At 40.3% G+C, this 20,659-nt stretch overlaps 1 protein-coding gene across 1 annotated transcript; it reads right to left on the bottom strand.

The window, feature by feature from the left end:
* Positions 1-255: 255 nt before the first annotated feature.
* Positions 256-19,889, bottom strand: GPR37 (G protein-coupled receptor 37). The gene is made up of 2 exons (XM_046021566.1): positions 18,172-19,889; positions 256-1,525 (listed from the first exon to the last, which is right to left on the bottom strand). The coding sequence occupies exons 1-2, from the start codon at positions 19,195-19,197 to the stop codon at positions 707-709; spliced, it is 1,845 nt and encodes a 614-aa protein (XP_045877522.1). The 5' UTR covers positions 19,198-19,889; the 3' UTR covers positions 256-706.
* Positions 19,890-20,659: the final 770 nt, after the last annotated feature.

Genomic DNA, 20,659 nt, shown 5'->3' with positions numbered 1-20,659 from the left:
GAAAGCATTTTACATCTATGTCTGAATATTAAAAACAATTTTGTCTGAACATACAATATAGTTTTATATGAATCATGCATATAAAATAGTACTATTAGGAAAGCTTTTCTGTAACATGGTGATTACCTCCTTAAAGGAAAATAGAATTTTAAAACAATAAGTCTGATTTTAAGTTGTGCGTAGAACCAGTAATTGTGTATTTAAGGCAATTAAAATATTTATTGAATCTTGGTTAAAAGTAGATTGACAATGACATTAAAGAATAAAGCATAATTTATTTGGTGCTACTTTGTGAATGCTTCTTAACTACAAATCATCTCACGACACCATATACAATATACTTTCAATCACAACTCAAAATAACCTACAAAATCACATGGCTATAATCAATATACACTGATTATATTTTTAAAAGAAAGAAAGTTAGCAATTAATTAAGTTAAGGTGCAGTAACTTTTTTCAAATAAAATATTAGCACCATACCAGATAAAATGACCTAAAACTATTGGCCTCCTCATATTTCTTAAATAACTAAATATAAACATTTTTTTCAAAGCACAAATATTAATTTGCAGAATCAGTTCTACAGTAGTTAATATTTCTCTCTTTTGATGCATTTTTTTTTTGCCAGGAGGGAAAAATACAAAGTAAAAACTTTCACAGGATATGAAAATCAAATAAATCTAACCGAACAAAATGTTGTCCTTCAGCAATGAGTTCCAACAGAAGCAAAAGTGGACATTTCCCGGCGTATGGTACTAAAAGGTGAGAGTTCAAGTTCTGTGGTATATTCGTTGTCATTGTCATCGCTGGTCACTGTTGAAGACTTCTGAATGCACTCGTCACAGCAACAGCAACAGCATTCCATAAAGGCCCGACTGAAGGGTTTGCAAAGACAGAAAAGGAGAACAGGGGTGACGCAGGACTTAAAGAACAAAAGGAACTGGCTGATGATATAAAGCAAGTCCATTGTCTGCTGAGAAACCCCTGTGGCCATGTAGGCAGTAACAATGTTGCAGATATTTTCAGGAATAATGCAAAATCCATATAAAATGGTCAGAGCCACTACTGTACAGTTCATCTGGCTTTCTAGCTGAATCTGTCGTTTATTCCCCCGGGTACAGGCTTTCTCCGCTTTGCGGATCTTCCTTGCAGTCACCAAAGAGCAGGTGATGGTGAAAAGTGTGGGCAAACAGAAGTAACAGCCAAAGTACCACCAGAGTCTTGCACTGTCATAGGTAAGGGCTAGAACGTAGATGGTGTCTGGTAAATCTGCGGAGACCTTGATAACGCAGCGTTCCGCAGGAGCTCGGCCACTAAACCCCAAATCCTCCTTGCTCAGCTGGCGGAGAACAACTTCTGGAAGTGCTAACAGTAGGGCACCAACCCATATAACAGCAAGCTTGGCTGTTGTCGAAGAACAGTTCTCGATCATTTCATAGTACATCTGCACGTTGGTGGCTGCCCGGAACCGGTCTATACACAGAGCACATAAGGTGAAGGTAGTGACTCCAAGGGAAGCGACCTGTGGGCGGAACATGGAACACATTTATTCTGGGTGATCTCTGAAAGATCATAACACGAGGCAGTAAATACAGATCAGCAAAACAGGAAAAAAAAAAAAAAAAAAAGAACAATTTCCTGGAATGAGGCATCAGTAATTGGTTTGGTGACTCTAACTGAATTATGAAAATAAAAATAGGAGGGGGAAAAAAAAAGAAATGTAGTGGTCCAAGGGTCATGGGGTCAAAAAATTTTAGAGTTGGAAGGATCCATAAGGATCAACTAGTCCAATACCATTTTATTTTATTTTTTTTTTAAAGATTTTATTTATTTGACAGAGATCACAAGTAGCAGAGAGGCAGGCAGAGAGAGAGGAAGGGAAGCAGGCTCCTCACTGAGCAGAGAGCCCGTTGTGGGGCTCGATCCCAGGACCCTGGGAACATGACCTGAGCTGAAGGCAGAGGCTTTAACTCACTGAGCCACCCAGACACCCCCCATTTTATTTTAGAAAAGAGCACAGACACTCCAATAATTTCAGTCACCACAAAAATGCCTGCCACCAGAAAATCCAGATAAGGTGTAAGGACAGTTGAGTGTATCCCATTTTCATTACTGAAAAGGCTGGCCATGTTTTCCAGTGTGCCGGTCAATAGTATGCCCCCCACAGAGCAAACCTTCAAGACCTTATTATTTCCAACAAATCATATGAGTAAAGATCTCCTCCAATTTCTCCTAAATGCAAAATAAAGTGTTTTGATATTATTTTCAAATGCATGCACTTATGGAAAACAAGAAAGGGAAATTCTCCAGGAGTCAAAATCAATGAGAAAACAAATGCCAAACAGGTCCTGGACTCCTCCCCCTCCATGTTGCATGCTTGCCCTAGGGACATCTGCCAACCCTGATGAGAGTTTCAAGTTGGTTTTAGTTAGATGATGGGGCAGGTGCCCAAGTACACAACGGTAGGAAACAAATCTAGAGCCAGTGTACATGAGGATTAAGTCAAAGATCCCTTTATGATTGAGAACTCCCCGAATAGTGACATCTTCATGAGTATAAAGAGAAAAAATAAAGGGACATAGTAGAGAAACTTGTCTGCATTATATGATTTGGATCTAGGTGAACTGGAGATAAAAAAAGAAGAGCAAATTCTAACCAGGAGGCCAAATTTACACTGGCCTAAGGCCAGAATTCACACCATCTATGTGGCTAAAAAAAAAAAAAAATATATATATATATATATATATATATATATATAAAATTTTAAATTGTCCCAGGCACCTGGTAGAAGAAAACACAAAACCTCTCTGGAAGAATGCACTTTAAAACCAGGTCTCAGAAATCCGCAGATAAAATCTGAGGGAACATGGATTCACAATTAAAAATTGCAATATGCAGCGGCGCCTGGGTGGCTCAGTGGGTTAAGCCTCTGCCTTCAGCTCAGGTCATGATCTCAGGTCCTAGGATCGAGCCCCGCATTGGGCTCTCTGCTCAGCGGAGAGCCTACTTCCCCCTCTCTCTGCCTGCCTGCCTCTCTACCTACTTGTGATCTCTGTCAAATAAATAAATAAAATCTTTAAAAAAATAAAATAAAAATCACAATGTGCAAGAGACAATCCATCACTATGAACTTATGTTGCCAAAAGAAGCAAGTTACAGGATCAGGCAGGCATAAAATAAGTACATTTATCATGAAATAAATACACTTATCAAATTTAAGGTTATATGAGATACTGAAAGAATGTCAAAAGATAGGAGATATAAAAAATAACCATGAAAATATGCAAAAAGGAGCCAGATACAAGGTCTAGATGTACCAACCATAGGAAAATTTCAGATCAGGAAACTCTTTGATGCTGACCACATAGAGCACTGTATCCAAACTCTTACATGCATATGGCCCAGACAGCTAAATAAATCAACAACTAAAGGTTAATAACCAAAAATGTGTACATTCTTTTTTCCACAGAGAATATAAATGCATATTCCTAATGTAAACATACTATCATTCAGTAGCCGGAAATTCCTAATGTAAACATACTATCATTCAGTAGCCGGTAAAATATTTACAAACATTCTACACACTCTCTAATGGATACACAGACATGTATTCAACACAAGCATACATTTAATGTTATGGACTCTGGCCCAAGCACTCTGCTAGATACTGGGGATATAGAACTAGAAACAATTATTTCCCTCAAGGAGGTCATAGTCAACCAGAAGGGGGAAGGTAGTTCTCAAAGTCACAAGATAAACACAGTAATCATCTGGGAGCATCAAATTTACTCAGCTATTTACAGGATATTGAAGTAATTTAATGTTTAATAAATGTAGTCATTATATCTAAATAAAGACAATGAGGGTAGATGGTAACATGTTCATGAGGTTTAAGATGAAACAGAAGACTAAAACTCTAGATGGAAAGGATGTTTTGGGGTGTACCTTAGGCTCTTGGTACACTCTTCTCTGCTAGTGGGAATGTCTAAGAAGCACAGCTACAGGTCATGCCTTGGCAAAAGGGCAAGGAAACATATATATAATGCTCTTGTCTAATTTTTTAGGACTCAAAGGGATCATGCTGAAAAAAGGAAAACCATTTGTCATAACAATTTTGACACTCAACACATTAGTTGTTTATCTCCTACACTCAAGCTGTCACTCTTCCCAGAATGATGGCAACTTGCCTCGCGGATTCTATGAGAGTTCCAATGTCAAATGTTCTCCCCTTTTTTACACGCTAAAAATTAGTCAGTGTCTACTGGTTCCACTACAGAAAATAAGAACATTGCACCCATGCCCTGACTATTTCATAACTCTTAGTGGAGACAGTCTGAAAATGAGATATAATGAGGGCTTAAGTGAATGAAAAGCAAAACTGAAGAAGAAGTATGACTCACAATCTAGATCAGGGCAGATCAAGACGACATGGTTGAGCTTACAACAACATGATTCTTGTACAAAATCTTGAGGAAAGTTTCCCATAAATACCAGTGTAAGAAATATCCATCCAGTATGACTGTCATAAAAAGTCATCTCTCCATACACCTCTTTATTTTTTTAAGATTTTTATTTATTTACTTGACAGAGACTGCATGAGTGAGGAGGAGGGGCAGTGGGAGAAGGAGAAGCAGACTCCGCACTGAGCAGGGAGCCCTATATAGGGCTCAATCCCAGGACCCTGGAATCATGACCTGAACTGAAGTCAGACACTTACCTGACTGAACCTTCCAAGCAACCTCCGTATAACTTTTTCAAATTAACTTTGAAATTAATGAATTGTTCACCTTGATGGAAATTTATTTTGCCTCTATGCCAGAGATTCAAAATAATTCTAAAATTGAGGTCCACACTATGCAGCTGTCTTAGGATCAGATTATTACTCTTCTTAATGTCAGTAATTGCCACGCTTTGCATGGAAATCTGAGGACTGGCTGTTTTCTAAAGGTCTGCATCAAAAGTATTATTTAGAAATTGCAGTATTTTATGGTTTTTGAAACTTCACATTTATATACTTTTCAAATATTTTGATTCATTCCTCTATAAGAATGTAAAACAAAACCAAAAAATCCTCCAACTATCAAATGTACACAAATCCTCAGCAAGGCTTTCTGTGCCATCTTCACGAACGCAAATCTTGGTGCACATCTCTCTGTCACCCACGTATCCGGAGTCAGTCCACAAATAACAAAGCTATAGAGCTTTATGCCGTGCATTCTCTCTTAAAATTATGAATAACATTTCTACTGAAATGATAGCTTGGTAAGACAAAAATACCAGTGAGACAAAAAGACAATCTCTTAGAGGCTTGGTACATCCATTTCTTGGTAGTTTTCAATCATTACTTACAAAGAACACACAACACTCAAGAGATAGCATCTTCTCCCTGATTACAATCCTTATTTTTAAACACAGAGTTTTAAAATCTGGACCAGGGGCACCTAGGTGGTTCAGTTGGTTAAGTATCTGCCTTTGGCTCAGGTCATGATACTGGGGTCCTAGGCTCTAGCCCACATTGGGCTCTCTGCTCAATGGGGAGTCTGTTTCTCTCTCTGCCCCTCCTCCTGCTCTCTTTCTCTCAAATAAAATAATAATAATAATAATAAATAAAATCTTAGGGAAAAAATCTGGACCAATTATCACAGGAGCTAGCATTTATACACCTAACTCCCAGTCTGTAACAAAGCATTTCATGAGAGGGAATAGCCAATGAATGTGGGTGGACATGTATTAAGACGCGCGTGTTACATTGCCTCTCCTTAGATATTTATAAAACTGTGCTGCCTATCCACTTTTAATTAGAAGATGTTTGCCGCTTCAAAAAGCAAAAAATGTTTTCTAGGTTCAATATATATTTCATTGCACATGATAACAAAAGCCAGGGCAAATTTTAAGCAAGATTTACATGTGCTCCAACTTTCACTCAGGAATTCTACACTGTACTTTATATGAAGATGCTTAGTTCTTCGGCCATATTCCTGAAAGCTTTCGGACTGAGCACCAAATGTGTTTGAAAGAACATGTTTGATCTGTCGTCCTCTTGATGCATCACAGATTGAGGGAAGCTTCCCAGGTTTCATACACACATTGCAGGAGGCTCCTGGACCCAGCTTCCTGTTGTCAAGTCGTACTTCTCTCTGGTGGTGGTCTCCTCAGCGAGGAGCCAGCTGAAGCAGGAAGGTCACAAGAGCTAGGGCCTCTGAGGAAAAATGCTGCCCCAAATGCAGATAACGCTTACTACATTGTTGCCAACAGCAACCGCAGCCCAAAGGCCAGTCCTAGATATCTCGTCCCTCCTGCTGCCACCGCCTGCAGTGCTATTACTTCAGATAGTTTTCTGCAAATTCACGTCTGCACATGATTTTATGATGTGAAAGAGCAAGAAGAGTACAAAGCTCCTGCTCAGTACTTTCCCAAATTATTTATAGAAGGCTTTAAACCTTTATAAAGAATCAACCTCAGAAATTAATTGATAAAAATCATCTGGATCTTGGGTGTGGGCTAATTTCTGCTTTTTCTGACATAAAATCTACCCATGCAATTAAAATTGCTAAATGTTGGGGTAACATGAGAAGATTTCAATCACAATTTTTAACTCTATTTGTTTACTTACAGCTCACTGGAAATTCTACCCAGATGAATGGGGCAATTATATGCAATTATAAAACTGTGTCATAAATGCTGGATCTTCTGCATTTAATGACCATATCTAATTGCTAAAATTCAATGTCACTAAGAAATTTGCTCTTGGGAGTAAATCTAGTAAGGGGTAGTTTTTGGGAAGCAACATCCGGAGACATGGAATGAGTAAGATGCAGTCTCCTATTAATTAAACTGCAGTGGGAGAAATAATTAACGTCCACAAAAGCGGAACTATAAACACTTCTCTAATAGACAAGACTATTAATTTTGAGAATCAAGAGCAAAGGAAAGCTGGAAGCAGAACTTCTTAACTATTTGGGGAAGAGAGATAAAGAGCATTTTGAGGGTGTTGGCATCAAAATACACAAGCAAAGAGAATTGAAATAAACAATTCTAAAATCCTTCTTTCATACCCCAATGTCCTGCTCATCTCTGTATTCCCAGAGGAACAACAGAGCAGCGCCTTCAGCCCCCACCCAGTCAACATCCAGAGCGGTGAGGCTGCTGGCCGCTGCAGCCACCCGCAGCATGGTGTCCAGGCATGGAACAGACACAGAGTCCCGACCTGAGTACTCAGGTGGGAAAGCAGCAGCTGTGGTGCCAAAGTATTCTTCCCACTGTCCAAGTTCTACTTCGATACGAACATCAGGCCATGAGAAAACCTGGGCCACCATATTCACTTTGTACTACATTAAATTCCCATTCACTCAAAATGATAGGAAGAAAGAACACACTGGACGCTTCATGGAAAACTGTAAGTAAGGATCTTGGCAGGAAGACCCTGAGCTATGTTTTCGCTGTTGCTCCATTTCTCAGAAGCTTACTGAAGACAGACAAACAAGAAATTGTTTTTTTTTAAGTATTATATTTTTTGTTTTTTAGAGAGAGATGGAAAGAGAGAGAAAGATAGAGATGGTGGGAGAGGGGCAGAGGGAAAGGGAGAGAGAGAATCTCAAGCAGGCTCCATGCCCCGCGTGGAGCCCAGGGCAGGGCCAGATCTCATGACCCTGAGATTATGACCTGAGCCAAAATCAAGAGTTGGACAGTTAACTGACTGTGCTACCCAGGTGCCCCATAAGAAACCACTTTGAAATAAGAGTAAGCTATGAAGGTATAACTCTTACCAAACAAATAGTATCTATCTTTTGCTAAACTTTTTGATATAAATCAGTGATAACAATGATGGGGGGGAAAGACCCATGTACTTCCAAGCAAAATTTCTTTCATATGAAATTGAGTCAACATGCTTCAGTACAGTGATGGGACTAGAATACACTGATTTTTATAAAATAGGGAAATTTCTAACCAAAGTCATGACAACTATACTACAGCCTAACTTATATTTTACCTCAAAAAGATGTTTAAGTACATCTATTTCTGTGCTGTCCTTTGTATACAAGTAACTCACAAAACAAGGGCATTATTGTTAAGAAAACCCATTCATTTGGACCATGAATGATAATCTATTGTAAGTCTGTGGTAACAGGCCTAACAATCAGTCAGGAAAAAAGCAGGAGGAGCCCAGGGTAGAGTTTCCTTTGAAACTCTAAATGGCTTGAGTTTGTACGCCTTTGGCTTCCTCTTGCATTTTCCATAATCCTTACCCTTGCAGCACTGCAGGGCAACTTCTCCAGGAAAGACACTTCTTTGATCACCAGTGGGGAGAGCGTGTTTATCAGAGCCTCTGCTGTGAATAAGATGGCCTTTATCAAAAGGTCTTCATTTCAGACTGCATGCAAGTCATGATACTAGGGTACAAATACACTTCCATGAGTGTTTCCAAACCAAAACAGAGTGAGTGGAAGAGATCCGCCTCACCCCTTACAAACATGCATGGATCTCTAAAATGAAATAAAGCTATTTACAGCCACTCTTCCACAGCCAAAGAGAAGGCTTCTTCCCTTTTTCAAAATTAGATTTAATCTGACACACCCACATATCATATATATCCATTTATTTCAATGATACCCAACATATTTCATCTATACTTGATACTCAATGTCATGGAAAAACAAAATATTTGAAGGCATCAGCTGTCCTTATAGTCTCATTCTCCAGCTTCCACCCTCTTGCTTAAGCTTGGTAACATGCTCTTCCTTATTTTAAAAACAACTGCAACTATTTAAAAGCTAACATACTATCTCCAAACTTGTATTGATTTTATAAATCTTTCTTTACTTTTATAGTCCCACCTTGACATAAAGTTTCCTACCAGTTGTGACATCTGACCTCTGCAGCACAATATATTTCTTTTGGAGAAAAAAAAAATTACAACTTGTCTAAGACATTATAATTTGGTTGTAAATATGTCAATGCTCATTAGTATAAAAAAATTACCAATGAAGCAAGATTAACATCATTTGACCTAAGAGGGAAGCAGTCTATTGAAATCAACAGATCTTAAGGAATCTATTTATTCTCAAGAACAGTATTTATCCCACGCCCATCGTCCTTGGTATTACTGTAATGTTTCTAATCAATCTTAAAGTGACCTGGAATTTCTGCTATTCACCTAGCGGTTCCAATGAGTTTCCAAAGAACAGTGATAAATTTTCACCAGTTTTACCTTTGTTCTTAATGACATTAGTCTGCATGATAGTAAACCTAAACTAAAAACACATTCCTCTTCCATTTGTGGTTGGGTAATTACGATTTGAATGACACCAAGAAATAATATTTTAAGACAAAATTTCTCTGCTCTTAATCAAAATTCCACCCTTGGTAGTCTATTAAGGAAGTAATAATAAAATTAATTCTTATTCTTAATTATTCTTATTATGAAAAATAAACTTCTTCCTTCAACCCTCCTATAAAAAGCACATATCTCTAAATCTCAAAGCTTGCTGTGAGTTAACAGATGCTTTTCTCATATAGGAGAGATTTGAAACCAGGAGAAGACAATGAAGGGAGGAATAAAGGCCCTGGGGGTGGGAGTGCTAAACAGAAGGTAAAAAAAAAAATGGCAGCCTGGAACACAGTCATGGACAGAATGAAAATGACTCATTCCAGTCCTGGATCAAATCACTGACCTTGGCCTTGTTAATGCTATAACCATTCAAGTGTGCTGACAAATAATATTAAAAACTATCATAAATTCACAAACCAAAAGTATTCTGTCTCAGGAACAAGCCTGGCAGTGTGATTATATCCTGTGTTTTATAGAAGTTTTATGGAAACTTATGTATACCTACTTTTCAAATAAAGAGACCCATATCTGAGATTGCAGCAACCCCATTCTCCATTCTACCTTGAAATTTTAGATGAGATAATCTCCTCTGGCACAAAGAATATCATTATAATTAGGATACTTAGGAGTTAGTCTTGGCAACAAGGTTGAGTTAATTACTGGACTTAGGCAGGTCAATTCTTGGGAAGTAAAAGGACCAGAGGGTCCCCAGAGGGTGGGAGCAGGAGTGCAAATCCAGAGACAAATCTCACCAGAGAGCAGCCTGCCCCTCCCTTTCTGCACATAGTCCACACCCCACAGATCCCTGGGCTTCCAATGTGACACTGTTAATCTAGTAAAGAGCTAGTAAAGGTGGAAACATTCTATCAAGATCCATGTAGCATAAGGGTAAAAGGCAAGGTAGATAGACCTTCACCTACTCAGCCTGGAAATCATAAACCCAGATCTATTTTGCTTTCCCAGACATACTTGCATCCTTTTTGCTGTTGAAGGATGCTTTGTCGATATAACCAGATACCCTGGCAGTTCTTGGGAACTCAGGATAAGTCCTCACTCTGATTTTGTGCTTGAAATATTAATCCAATTTTGAAAAAGTCCATTGTTTATGCTTCCCTTTCTATAACAGGATTAAGATATCCATAATAGGGTTTAAGCTATCTCCCTTTTCAGCCTTTCTTCCTAGGTTCTCTAAGATCAAATTAATTTTTTTTAAAGATTTTATTTATTTATTTGAGAAAGAGAGAGAGAGCCTGCAAAAGCAGGGGGAGGGGCAGACAGAGAGAAGTTGGCGAAGCTGGCTTCCCACTGAGCAGAGAGCCCAATGGGGGACTCAATCCCAGGACTCGAGGCAAAGGCAGACACTTGACTGACTGAGTTACCCAGGCACCCCTCTAAGGTAGAATTAAATAATAGGTACATTTTTGAGATTTTTCAGAAGAATGGGACTCAAATGTACTATTATAACACTGTTAGATGAACCATTCATTTAAGTAAAATTTTAAAATTTGACTTATGTAATTCCTTGTGGCTAATAAGGCCTAATAACTCCAAAGCAGAGATGGTCATCATAGGCATTGTATTCTAAATTCAGAATTTTGTGTTCCAAATGAAATTTCTAGGGCTGTCCCGTCTGCCAATTTATCTTGCCAATGATTTTTATGGGTTTCCTATCCCACAAAAGATTGAGAAGACAAGAAAGCAAGAATCAAAGATTTTCATATTTTTATCTTTTCACCATGGATCTAGGCTGTAAAGAATCTATAAAGACTAATAATATAAATATGATAGAAAAAGAAGTAAGAGGGAGCACCATTTTCACTTGAAGTTAAGTACAGTTCCCTTGAAGTGAGCACAGTTTTCCCTAATAAGTACAACTGTGAGCTGACTCATTCTAGGACCCACTCCTGACCTTCCATAATGCCTTGTTTTAACCCCTGGTATAGTGTCTACTACCCTGTAGAACATTACTTTACTTCTCTGTAACTTTAAAAGCAGTAATGCATCTATGTTACTCATCTCTGGAAACTTTCCCTCCTTTACTCCCACTCCTTCTACTCTCATCCCTACCTATTATCATATACAACAGAGTAGAAAAGCTCAATAAATGTTTGATGAATAAATGGATAGTAAATAAATGAATGATGACATATATGAAAAAGGATTATAGAAAATAATGAATTATTCAAACTATTCTTTAATCAGTTATTGGGTGCTGGGGTTTTGCGTATAATCCTTCCAAGCTGAATGCCAACAAGTATCTCTAAAGGGGAAGTAAAAAAAAATCCATTTCTGTGTGTACTTCACTGACAAGATTTAGAAAAAAGAATGACATTCTCAGTATAGTCACTAGTTAAGGAAACTATTTAAATTTTATATTTGAATATCATCAAATTTTTCTGTCATATACAAAACCCAAATTCAGTAAAATTCACCATACACTGTTCAATAAATGGCATTATAAATAAGAACTCGTTCTATAACTTTTTAAATCTTTTCTGCAAAAGTCATCAGCTAAATATTTTTACTTGCATGGGAATGTAGGAAATGATTATAAAGGGATTAATGGGAAGTCATAAAATATTTGTTGAGCACCATTCGCATACATTGAGTTTATTTTCCCTGAGAATATTATTAGTGACTTTCAAATTGCTCATAAAACCGTAAGTTTCCACTCAAAAGTCCATCAGAATACGTAATGGTTAATCCACAACTCAAGTGAATTTACCATCTGTCATGATAAATGTGCTATTACTTGAGTGTAGGGCTTCTAGGGAACTCTGTGTGGCATCGCATACCTGGATAGTAAATCATCTTCAGCTTCTGGAACCCTTCCTTTCTTATCTGTCAGTTCTAACTACAATCTAAGGCAATGAAAGAGCCATCTGTTTCACTCAGTTTAAAACCACTATTTCTAATGCCATTGGAGAATCTGGCTCTTTTCTTCACAAAACATTGTAGATCTTTCCCAAATCATCCCTGGTCCAGAAGCCCTGGTAAGATGCATTCCCTTTATCCATCCTCTACCCTGATGCAGAAATCTTGTATCCCAGTAAAATAAAAGTACAGTTAGGGGTGCCTGGGTGACTCAGGTGATTAAGCATAGGACTCTTGTTTTTGGCTCAGGTCATGAGATTGAGCCCCGCCTCAGGCTCTGCGCTGGGTGTGGAGCCTGCTTAAGATGCTCTCCCTCTCTTTTTCCCCCTCCCTCATTCAAAACTTCCAATTAATGTCTAAATAGGTTTTTTTTTAATTTTATTTATTTATTTGACAGAGAGAGAGAGAGATCACAAGTAGGCGGAGAGGCACGCACAGAGAGAGAGGGGGAAGCAGGCTCCCCGCTGAGCAGAGAGCCTGATGTGGGGCTCGATCCAAGGACCCTGAGATCATGACCTGAGCCGAAGGCAGAGACTTAACCCACTGAACCACCCAAGCGCCCCTCCAATTAATGTCTAAACAGAAATAAACATTTAGCGGTGGATATGAATCAGATGATACACTGACTGGCTGACTTTCATCAAGTAATGAGCAAAGATCTGTTCCAGTTGCCACATTTAGTGCCTGAATCATTTGGCTTTAATCATTTGTAAGATTCTTAAAGGAATGGTGTGATAGGGAACTCCTATGCCAATCTCCTATTGCAGTCTACACCCAGACCATATATATCCATCTCTCTCCCTTACCCCTCTCTTTGTACATATAACTATCACTTTGAGTATAGTTCTGTTTGTTTTTTGTTTCTTGTTTTTTTTTCTGGTGACTAGTTGATAAGACAGCTGAAAATGATGTTTCTGTTAGGATGGCCACCATCAATTCAGATGCTCTTCTCTCCTATCCCCTTTTCCTACCATTCCATCTGCCCTTGATCCTTAAGGGACCACCACTAGGCTACAAAGGCATCAGAATCCTGGAATAGAAAGAGAGATGTTATCAACTACAACATTTCCCAGTATGTTTCCACTCACAGCAACATTAAATATGATAAAACTACTTTCTAGCAACAGACCCTGGAAGCTGGCTACTCTCTCCAAGCTTTATGCCAACAAATTGAAATAAAATAAGAGTTGAATGTAAATTGCAAAGACATGCAATTTCTGCTGAAAAAATGCCTCCTATTTTTCTACACAAATCCAACTCTCCCCAAAATTCCACTATCTCCTTAAGATTATGCTAATACTCAAGCTGTGTGGGGAAAAAAAAAAAGAACTATGGTAGAAGAAGTAAAGAAGGCAGAAGGGAAGACAGGAGAGAAAATTGAGAACTTTTCTGAAGATTAATAAAATTAACTGTAGTGTAGTTACTATGGAAAACAGAATGGAGATTACTTAAAAATTTAAAGGGGTGCCTACGTGGCTCAGTTAGTTAAGCATCTGCTTTCAGCAACAGGTCATAATCCTAGGATCCTGGGATTGAGCCCCACATTGGACTCCCTCTCAGTGGAGAGCCTGCTTCTCCCTTTCCCTCTGTTGCTCCCCCTGCTTGTGCTCTCTCTCTGTCAAATAAATAAATAAAATCTTAAAACAAATTAAAAATAGAATTATCATATGATCTAGCAATTCCACTTTTGGGTATTTATCTGAAGAACATGAAAACACTAACTTGAAAAGATATGCAACTCTCTGTTCATTGCAGCATGATTTGCAATAGCCAAGATATGGAAACAACCCAAGTGTCCACTGATGGATGGACAAATGGATGAAAAAAATATAGTGTATATACATATGTATGTGTGTATATGTGCATATATACAGGCACACACACATATATACATACACTGGAATATTATTCAGCCATAAAAAAGAATGAAATCTTGCTTTTGCAATAACATAGACTTCAAGGCATTTTGCTAAATGAAATAAATCAGATGGGGAAAGACAAATACCATATGATCTCACTTATATGTGGAATTAAAAAAAATGACACATACAAAAAAAAACTAAGCTCATAGGTACAGAGAAGAGATTGGTAGTTGATAGAGGCTGGGGGTTCTTGAAGAGTATCAAAAGATACAAGCTTCCAGTTATAAAATAAGTCAGGGGGATGTAATGTACAACATGGTGGCTATAGTTGATAATACTGTATTACATATTTGGAAGTTGTAGGAAAGAAAGTAGATTTTAAAAGTTTTCATCATAAGAAAAAAGAATGTTATAACTATGTAATTTGATGGATACTAACTAGAATTATTGTAGTGATCACTTCACAATTATACAAATACCAAATCATACTATGTCATACACCTAAAACTAATATAATGTTATATGTCAATTATACCTTAATAAAAATAATAATTAATTGTGAATAAAAGTTTAAAATAACTAAGAAATATTAAAAAATAAAAACTGGAAAAGATGAAACAGATTACTATCAGAAAGGTAAATCATACATTATAAATCAGTAATAAGATGTGTGGTTAAAAAAAAAAAGCAAGCCAACAAATAAATGTAAGTAAAAAATGAAGAGAAAGTAAAATCTAGATCACAAGAGGAGATAAAACGTCAAATAATTTTCAGAAGTCTTTGGCCAAGAAGAAAAAGATTTGGTGGGGAGAAGATTTTTGAGAAAGTTTATTATTTGCAGTTTCTTTTACCAGTCTAAAACACTTTGTGATTTTAAGAATATAAAATATAACCTACATAGCTTAATTTCATCACTAAAATAATCACCTTTGACACATCAAAAAGGGCAACTGACTCAGATGATTGCAGTTTTTAAAAATTTAGTGAGCTACCAACTCTGGAACTTACTGTTGATTTATGAGAAGCAAGATGAAACTTAAGAATAAAAAAAGTTATAAATTTCATCATATAGCAAATGATGTTAACTGAGCTTATTTCTTCCCTACCCATTGGATATAAATCTTTTTTAAAAGATGCCAAGGGGCAGACATAAAAAGAGAACACTCATTGGACATTCTTGCCTCATAGATGTTTATCTAATAAGCAAACTTGAGTTGAGGGTCTGGCTGCCACTGACCAGGTGTAAGTGTTTAGGATGATCATTTCTCCTCTCTGGGCCTCATGTTTCATCTTTAAAATCAGGGGGTTGGATGAGAGTGCCATCTGGTTCTAATCTAACCTGAGAATTCAAAAGCCACTGGGGTGTAGCCCATGGCTCCTGACCCAGATTGCCCCTCTACAAATTCCTTCAGGTATGAAGTGTTGATTCCCTCTGAGTGCTAGGACTCTTGGTGGCTGCTGGCTCTCAGGTGCATCCCCCTCTAGGAACTGCCCTTCAGAGACGTCCACCCAGATCAAGGTTATGGCCTCTTCCTGGAAGCAACTTCCATCCAGTGACTGGTCCCTCAGGAGACAGAGAGTCTGGGCTGTCTTGCCTCAATTCAGGACATGCAGCAAGGCCCTCCAGCCAGGGAGCTCCTGTGGTGTCAGCGGAGGACTCTGGCATCTGGATCACAGTTCAACTTCTCCCTCTGCCCAGTCCTGCCTCCTTCATTCCCTACTAGGTATTGAAGATGAGCACATTTCCCAGCAAAGTTCCTGCAAACCAAACGTCCACATTTGGGTCTGTTCTTTTGGGAACAGGATATGGAACAGGCACTAAATCTCTCTTCTGTGAAAATAACGTGCCTCCTAGAGGCAGAAATGTTTGACTTTGAAATTTGGATTGTATTTCCTGTTATCATCAGGAATTACAGAGCTGATACTACTATCCAATAATTATTTCCACAAAACATACTAATGCATTATAAAATTATTTCAGAAGAATAGGATAGAAATGTAGAAACACTACATCTTAAGATTTTCATTCATTAACAGTAAAAATGTATACTACAGTCTAATTTTTAAAGAAAAAAATTAGTAATTTTTTTTTCTAACCTTTGCTTCTGTGAAGAAAATAAAGTGTAGTACTGATAACTAAAATAAAAAGCAGGGCTATAAAGAAGGGGGGAAATGAAGAGAGAAAAAAATAACAATAGTTGTTTTAATAAGACGAAAGGTAAAAAAAATCTTAAGGAACAGAGAATTAAATTTAAAAATGAAATAAAAATGAAAACAGACATTTTAAAAAATCCTCAGAGTTAGAGAGAAAGAAAATTAAAAGACATACATGATAAATACCATCACTCAAAACTCATATGTCTCATAAACTAAGCAAAGTTTTTATATTCTTTTCTGAATTTGGAAGGATTCCTTTCTTTTAAAGTTTTTTTTTTAAAGAAATGTGTAACCATTTTTTTTCCTTTCCCAAGGTTTTTTTTTTGTTTTCGTTTTTGTTTTGTCTTCTTTACATTGTTTTCTCCTCAACTGTATAAAGGCTTCATCATGCCCAGCACATTTTGGACAAGACTTATGACTATACGTCTCTGTTACTGGGGGTAACTCTCCTGTTCACCCTGTAGTTTACTTTTGTCTCATTCTTGCGTATGTCAATTTCTTCTGCATTATTCCAGCAAACAATAAAGAAATCTTAAATCTTGACCTTGAAAAGGCAATTGATAGACATTTCTCCTACATAAATTCAGCTACCTCCCCTGCAATTCAAAAACAAATTGTCTACCCAATAAATTAGATATTTCAGAGCTGCTTGGAGCCTGGCAACAAGAGAAACCCTAGGTCTTGTAAAGTAGCAACAGCTGATTTAGTCAGCATGGAATGATTCTGCATCTGATCCCTGCCAGGATAACAGAGGGTCTTATTTACGGTCTCTTCCCTTGATTCTTCTAAGTAGGTACTGTTTTCTGTTTACTTATCCCCTAGCTTTAGGCCTGGAACAATGTTGAACATAGTGTCACTGGCTCTGGTGCCAGACAGGATCAGGGGCTCTGGAATATTTACAGTTTCCCTTCTTCTGCTTCCATAAATGAAATGGGCAGTCTGAATGGAGGAAATCAAGGGCCAGCTGGCTACAAACACAACTGGCAACAAAGCACTTGGGATCCTTCCAAGAGCTGGTGTTTAAAGAGAGGCCATTTAAAGAGCAAATTCCAACTACCATAATAACGGCTCAGGACACTAGCTGTAAGATGAAACAATAAAATTTTACTCAGCAATATTTTTGTTTCCAAAGTTTGGAACCTATTATATGCTCCCTTCTTTTTAAGAAAATTTTCTAGTCTTAGTCAATCCTTAAAAGACCAATCCATTACATCTTAACAAATGACAAGTATATATTATATACTTTGAGAATGTATATATATATATGAATTCTATGCCACAATGGCCAAAGTGTTATTTTTGCTTAAGCTCCTTCCTATAAAATCAATAAAACTGTTAAGAAACTGAGAAGGAAAAGGAGAGAAATAAGAAATGATATAAGAATTTAGATGGGATGGCATGGCAGACAGCCAAATGACACTTAAACTAATTTGGGAGGTTATTAATATATCATGAAGCCAATTGACAAAGGCAGATTTCCTTTGTTAAATAAAAAAAAATTTCCATTTTGGTATTTAAGAAAACTTCAATAATCTTCATGGGGAAAAAGCATGTTGGAGTACTACTCAATAAACAATACATGGTTTTTTGTTGTTGTTGAGTCCTGGTAATGACAACCACAGACTGGCTATTTATTAACCCTAGAATCTCTGATAGGTACCAAATCAGAAATATATATGAGTGCCATATTCAGCAAGAGAAATTTAAAATGTAAATAATTCTATACATGATGAGACCATAATCATTTCACAATCCAGGAGCAGAGGAGTTTGAAGGTGAGCCAACAAAGCTGCCTCTCTTTTTCAAAGATTGAGAAGAGAAATGGAGGAGGGACCCAGAAAAAAAAGGGGTTCATCAGCTAGGTATGTGCGAGGCATAGCTGTTCTGATGCTATAAATCCCAGAAACGGGTAAAGCCAGTAGTTTGAGACCCTCTGGAGGGTATTACCTCGATATAGGGCACAATCTTGCAAGAGAAGTCCTCCAGCAGCCACTTCTTGGTCAGCTCGTGAAAGATGACGAGCGGAAGACAGAAAAAGATGATGAGAAAGTCCCAGAAGGCCAGGTTGGCCAGGAGGGAATTGGAGATGCTCCGCATGTAGTAGTTGTGACACACGATGCACATCACCGCCAGGTTGCCAATGATGCCAGTCCCGAAGATCACCACAGACAAACACATGACTGCATAGGCTCCGTATGACTCCTGGGTCAGCGGGTAGAAGGGGTTCTTGAGTCGCAAGCGCCGGTTGGTGCTATTCCCCCGGCGAGAACCCCCGCGTTCGTGGACCCCTTCCCCTGAGGACCCATTCTGGGCCAGAGCCCTGCCAGGGGGTGCGATCGTCCGCCCTTCGTGCCCCGACGGTCCATTGACCATCTTGGGTGGGGTGTCGTGGTGGGAACCCTGGAGTTTCCCGCCTCTCCTTGGCCAGTAATAAAGGTCGCTGGCTCCGGGTTCTGTCCTCACACTTTGCTCTTGACTGTGCCCAGAAATTCCAGCGCCTCTGGGACTCTTCTCTTTCCCCTCTGAGGTCTGAAGGAAGAGTTGGAGAGCCGGAGGGTTCCCTCTCCCCAAAGTTCCAGGGGGCTCTTGACCCCGGGCACCTCTCCACCTCCAGGCTCCAGACGACCTGGCTGGAGGTCCCGAGGGTTCTGCGGCCCACGCCTCAGCCCCTCTTCCCGCACCTGGGTCACTGCTCCGGGAGGCCCTTAGGTTCCACAAGGGCGACGCCCGCACCGCTGCCGCCCGCTCCTCCTCCCTGGGCGCACGGGTTAGCAGAAGGTCTTCTGCAGAATTTCCCAGTCCCCACGCGTCCCTGCTGCGACGCTGGCTCAGTGCAGGTGAACAGTTTTCCCCCGGGCAAGTTTCGTTCCTGGGCGATGGAGCGGACGGGAGGGCAGGCGAGGCCGAAACCTTGAGCAGTAGCAGAAGCAGCAGCCGCAAGGTGCGGACAAGAGGCGCGCCCGGGGCCCTCATGGCTCGGTGAGGGCGCACCCGGCAGCCCCGGTTCCTGGTTAGGACCGACACCTGCTGCCTAAGTTGCTGCTGAGAGTTAGACACATGTCACAACTCACTCCCGCCCCGGCAGCGAGAGACGGGAGCTTACGGGGAGGTTGGGGGATGGGTCTTGGGTCACAAACCCTCCCCCTCTACAAGCCTTCCTCTTTTGGCTTTCCTTGCATTTCTCGGCCAAATCCAACCCGAGCGCTGCGTATCCCCAAGGTTCAGAGAGGGAATCGCTGCTCCCGGTGGCTGACCTTGAAAAGTTGCAACAACACCTGACTGTTGATTAATGTTGCGACTGGGAGAAGCCCGGACCAAGCCCCACGTTCCTCCCTGCCTTTGGGTGGTTGCCTTCTTGGTAACAGTTGCTCTGCCTATTTACATCCTTCCCATAGCGCTTTATCCAGTTGGTAACAGTTGCTCTGCCTTTTCACACCCTTTCAATACCGCTTTATCCAGTTGTAAGCCGAGGTCGCTAAAGGGAGAGAAAAACAAGTTGCCCTTCTTCAGATGACTGGCAGCCACAATCCTGCTCCCGGCTCGCTGGAAACAGGTAGCCAACAGCCGACGCCGCGCAGATGCGCCGCGGGAACTCTTGCCCCACCTAACCACAGAGACTCGAGAGGGTACCGCTGCGGAGGAGAAGCGGGATTCCAAACCCGCGGCCACTGTCAAAGTTGCTTCTCCTCCTGCTCAAAGTTGACCAGGGGGCGGCGCGGGCTGCAGGGCTGCGCGTCCTCGCGGACAAGGGAATCGGTGGTGGGGGTGGGAAGGGCGGGCGCTGCTCCTGGGTGGACGGTGCCGGCGGCCGAAGGAGCTGGTTGCTACGACAGCAGGCGCAACCCGGGCGGAGAGTGTGGTGCCTGGAACCGCCGCGGGCGAGGCTGTGCATGGCCGGAAAGGGGGAGGTGGCCCGGCCTCTCCCCGCCGCTCCAGTCGCTGTGCGCGCGGGCGAGACCCAGCGCTCGGCTCCTAGCTTCCTCCCCCTCCTTTGCCTCCTCCGAGAGAGGCTGGTTTGTGGGGAGACTGGATTCCCTGGTGGTTTACGACTCACTAAACCCACACACGTTTCATTCAAGCCCTTTGTAGCGGCTTTCACTCGTAGGAGCTCGAAGCCCAGAGGGAACAAGGGCGGAGGCGCGGAGCTAGAGATGGGCGGGACCCGTTAATTCCCTAGATGTCGGAACCAGCTTGACAGGTCCCGGAGACTGGTGCTCTCCCGTCCAATCCGCCGCGGCGGGTGCGCATGCCCAGGCCTCGGCCCCGAGGGAGTAGTAAGGTGAACCGCTCACCTCCTTGTATTCCCAAGAGCTGAGACGCGAGAGAAAGGAAGCTCAGAGGTTTCAACCGTAGAGAAAGAGCAGTTCCGACAGTGGGACGCTGAGTGAAAATGTCCAGGATGCACCATTCCCTTTAACACTGAGTTAGGAGGAAT

Source organism: Meles meles, chromosome 10 (genome assembly GCF_922984935.1).
Source record: "Meles meles chromosome 10, mMelMel3.1 paternal haplotype, whole genome shotgun sequence".
NCBI lineage: Eukaryota > Metazoa > Chordata > Mammalia > Carnivora > Mustelidae > Meles > Meles meles.
Note: the sequence above shows the minus strand (reverse complement) of the source record. Positions and strands in the feature narration are given on the sequence as shown.

Excerpts from the sequence above, each read along its gene's own strand:
- GPR37 (XM_046021566.1), bottom strand. The coding sequence starts at position 19,197 with ATGAGGGCCCCGGGCGCGCCTCTTGTCCGCACCTTGCGGCTGCTGCTT. Across the intron at positions 1,526-18,171 it reads AGATTGTGCCCTATATCGAG|GTCGCTTCCCTTGGAGTCAC; the intron begins GTAATACCCTCC and ends TTCCGCCCACAG.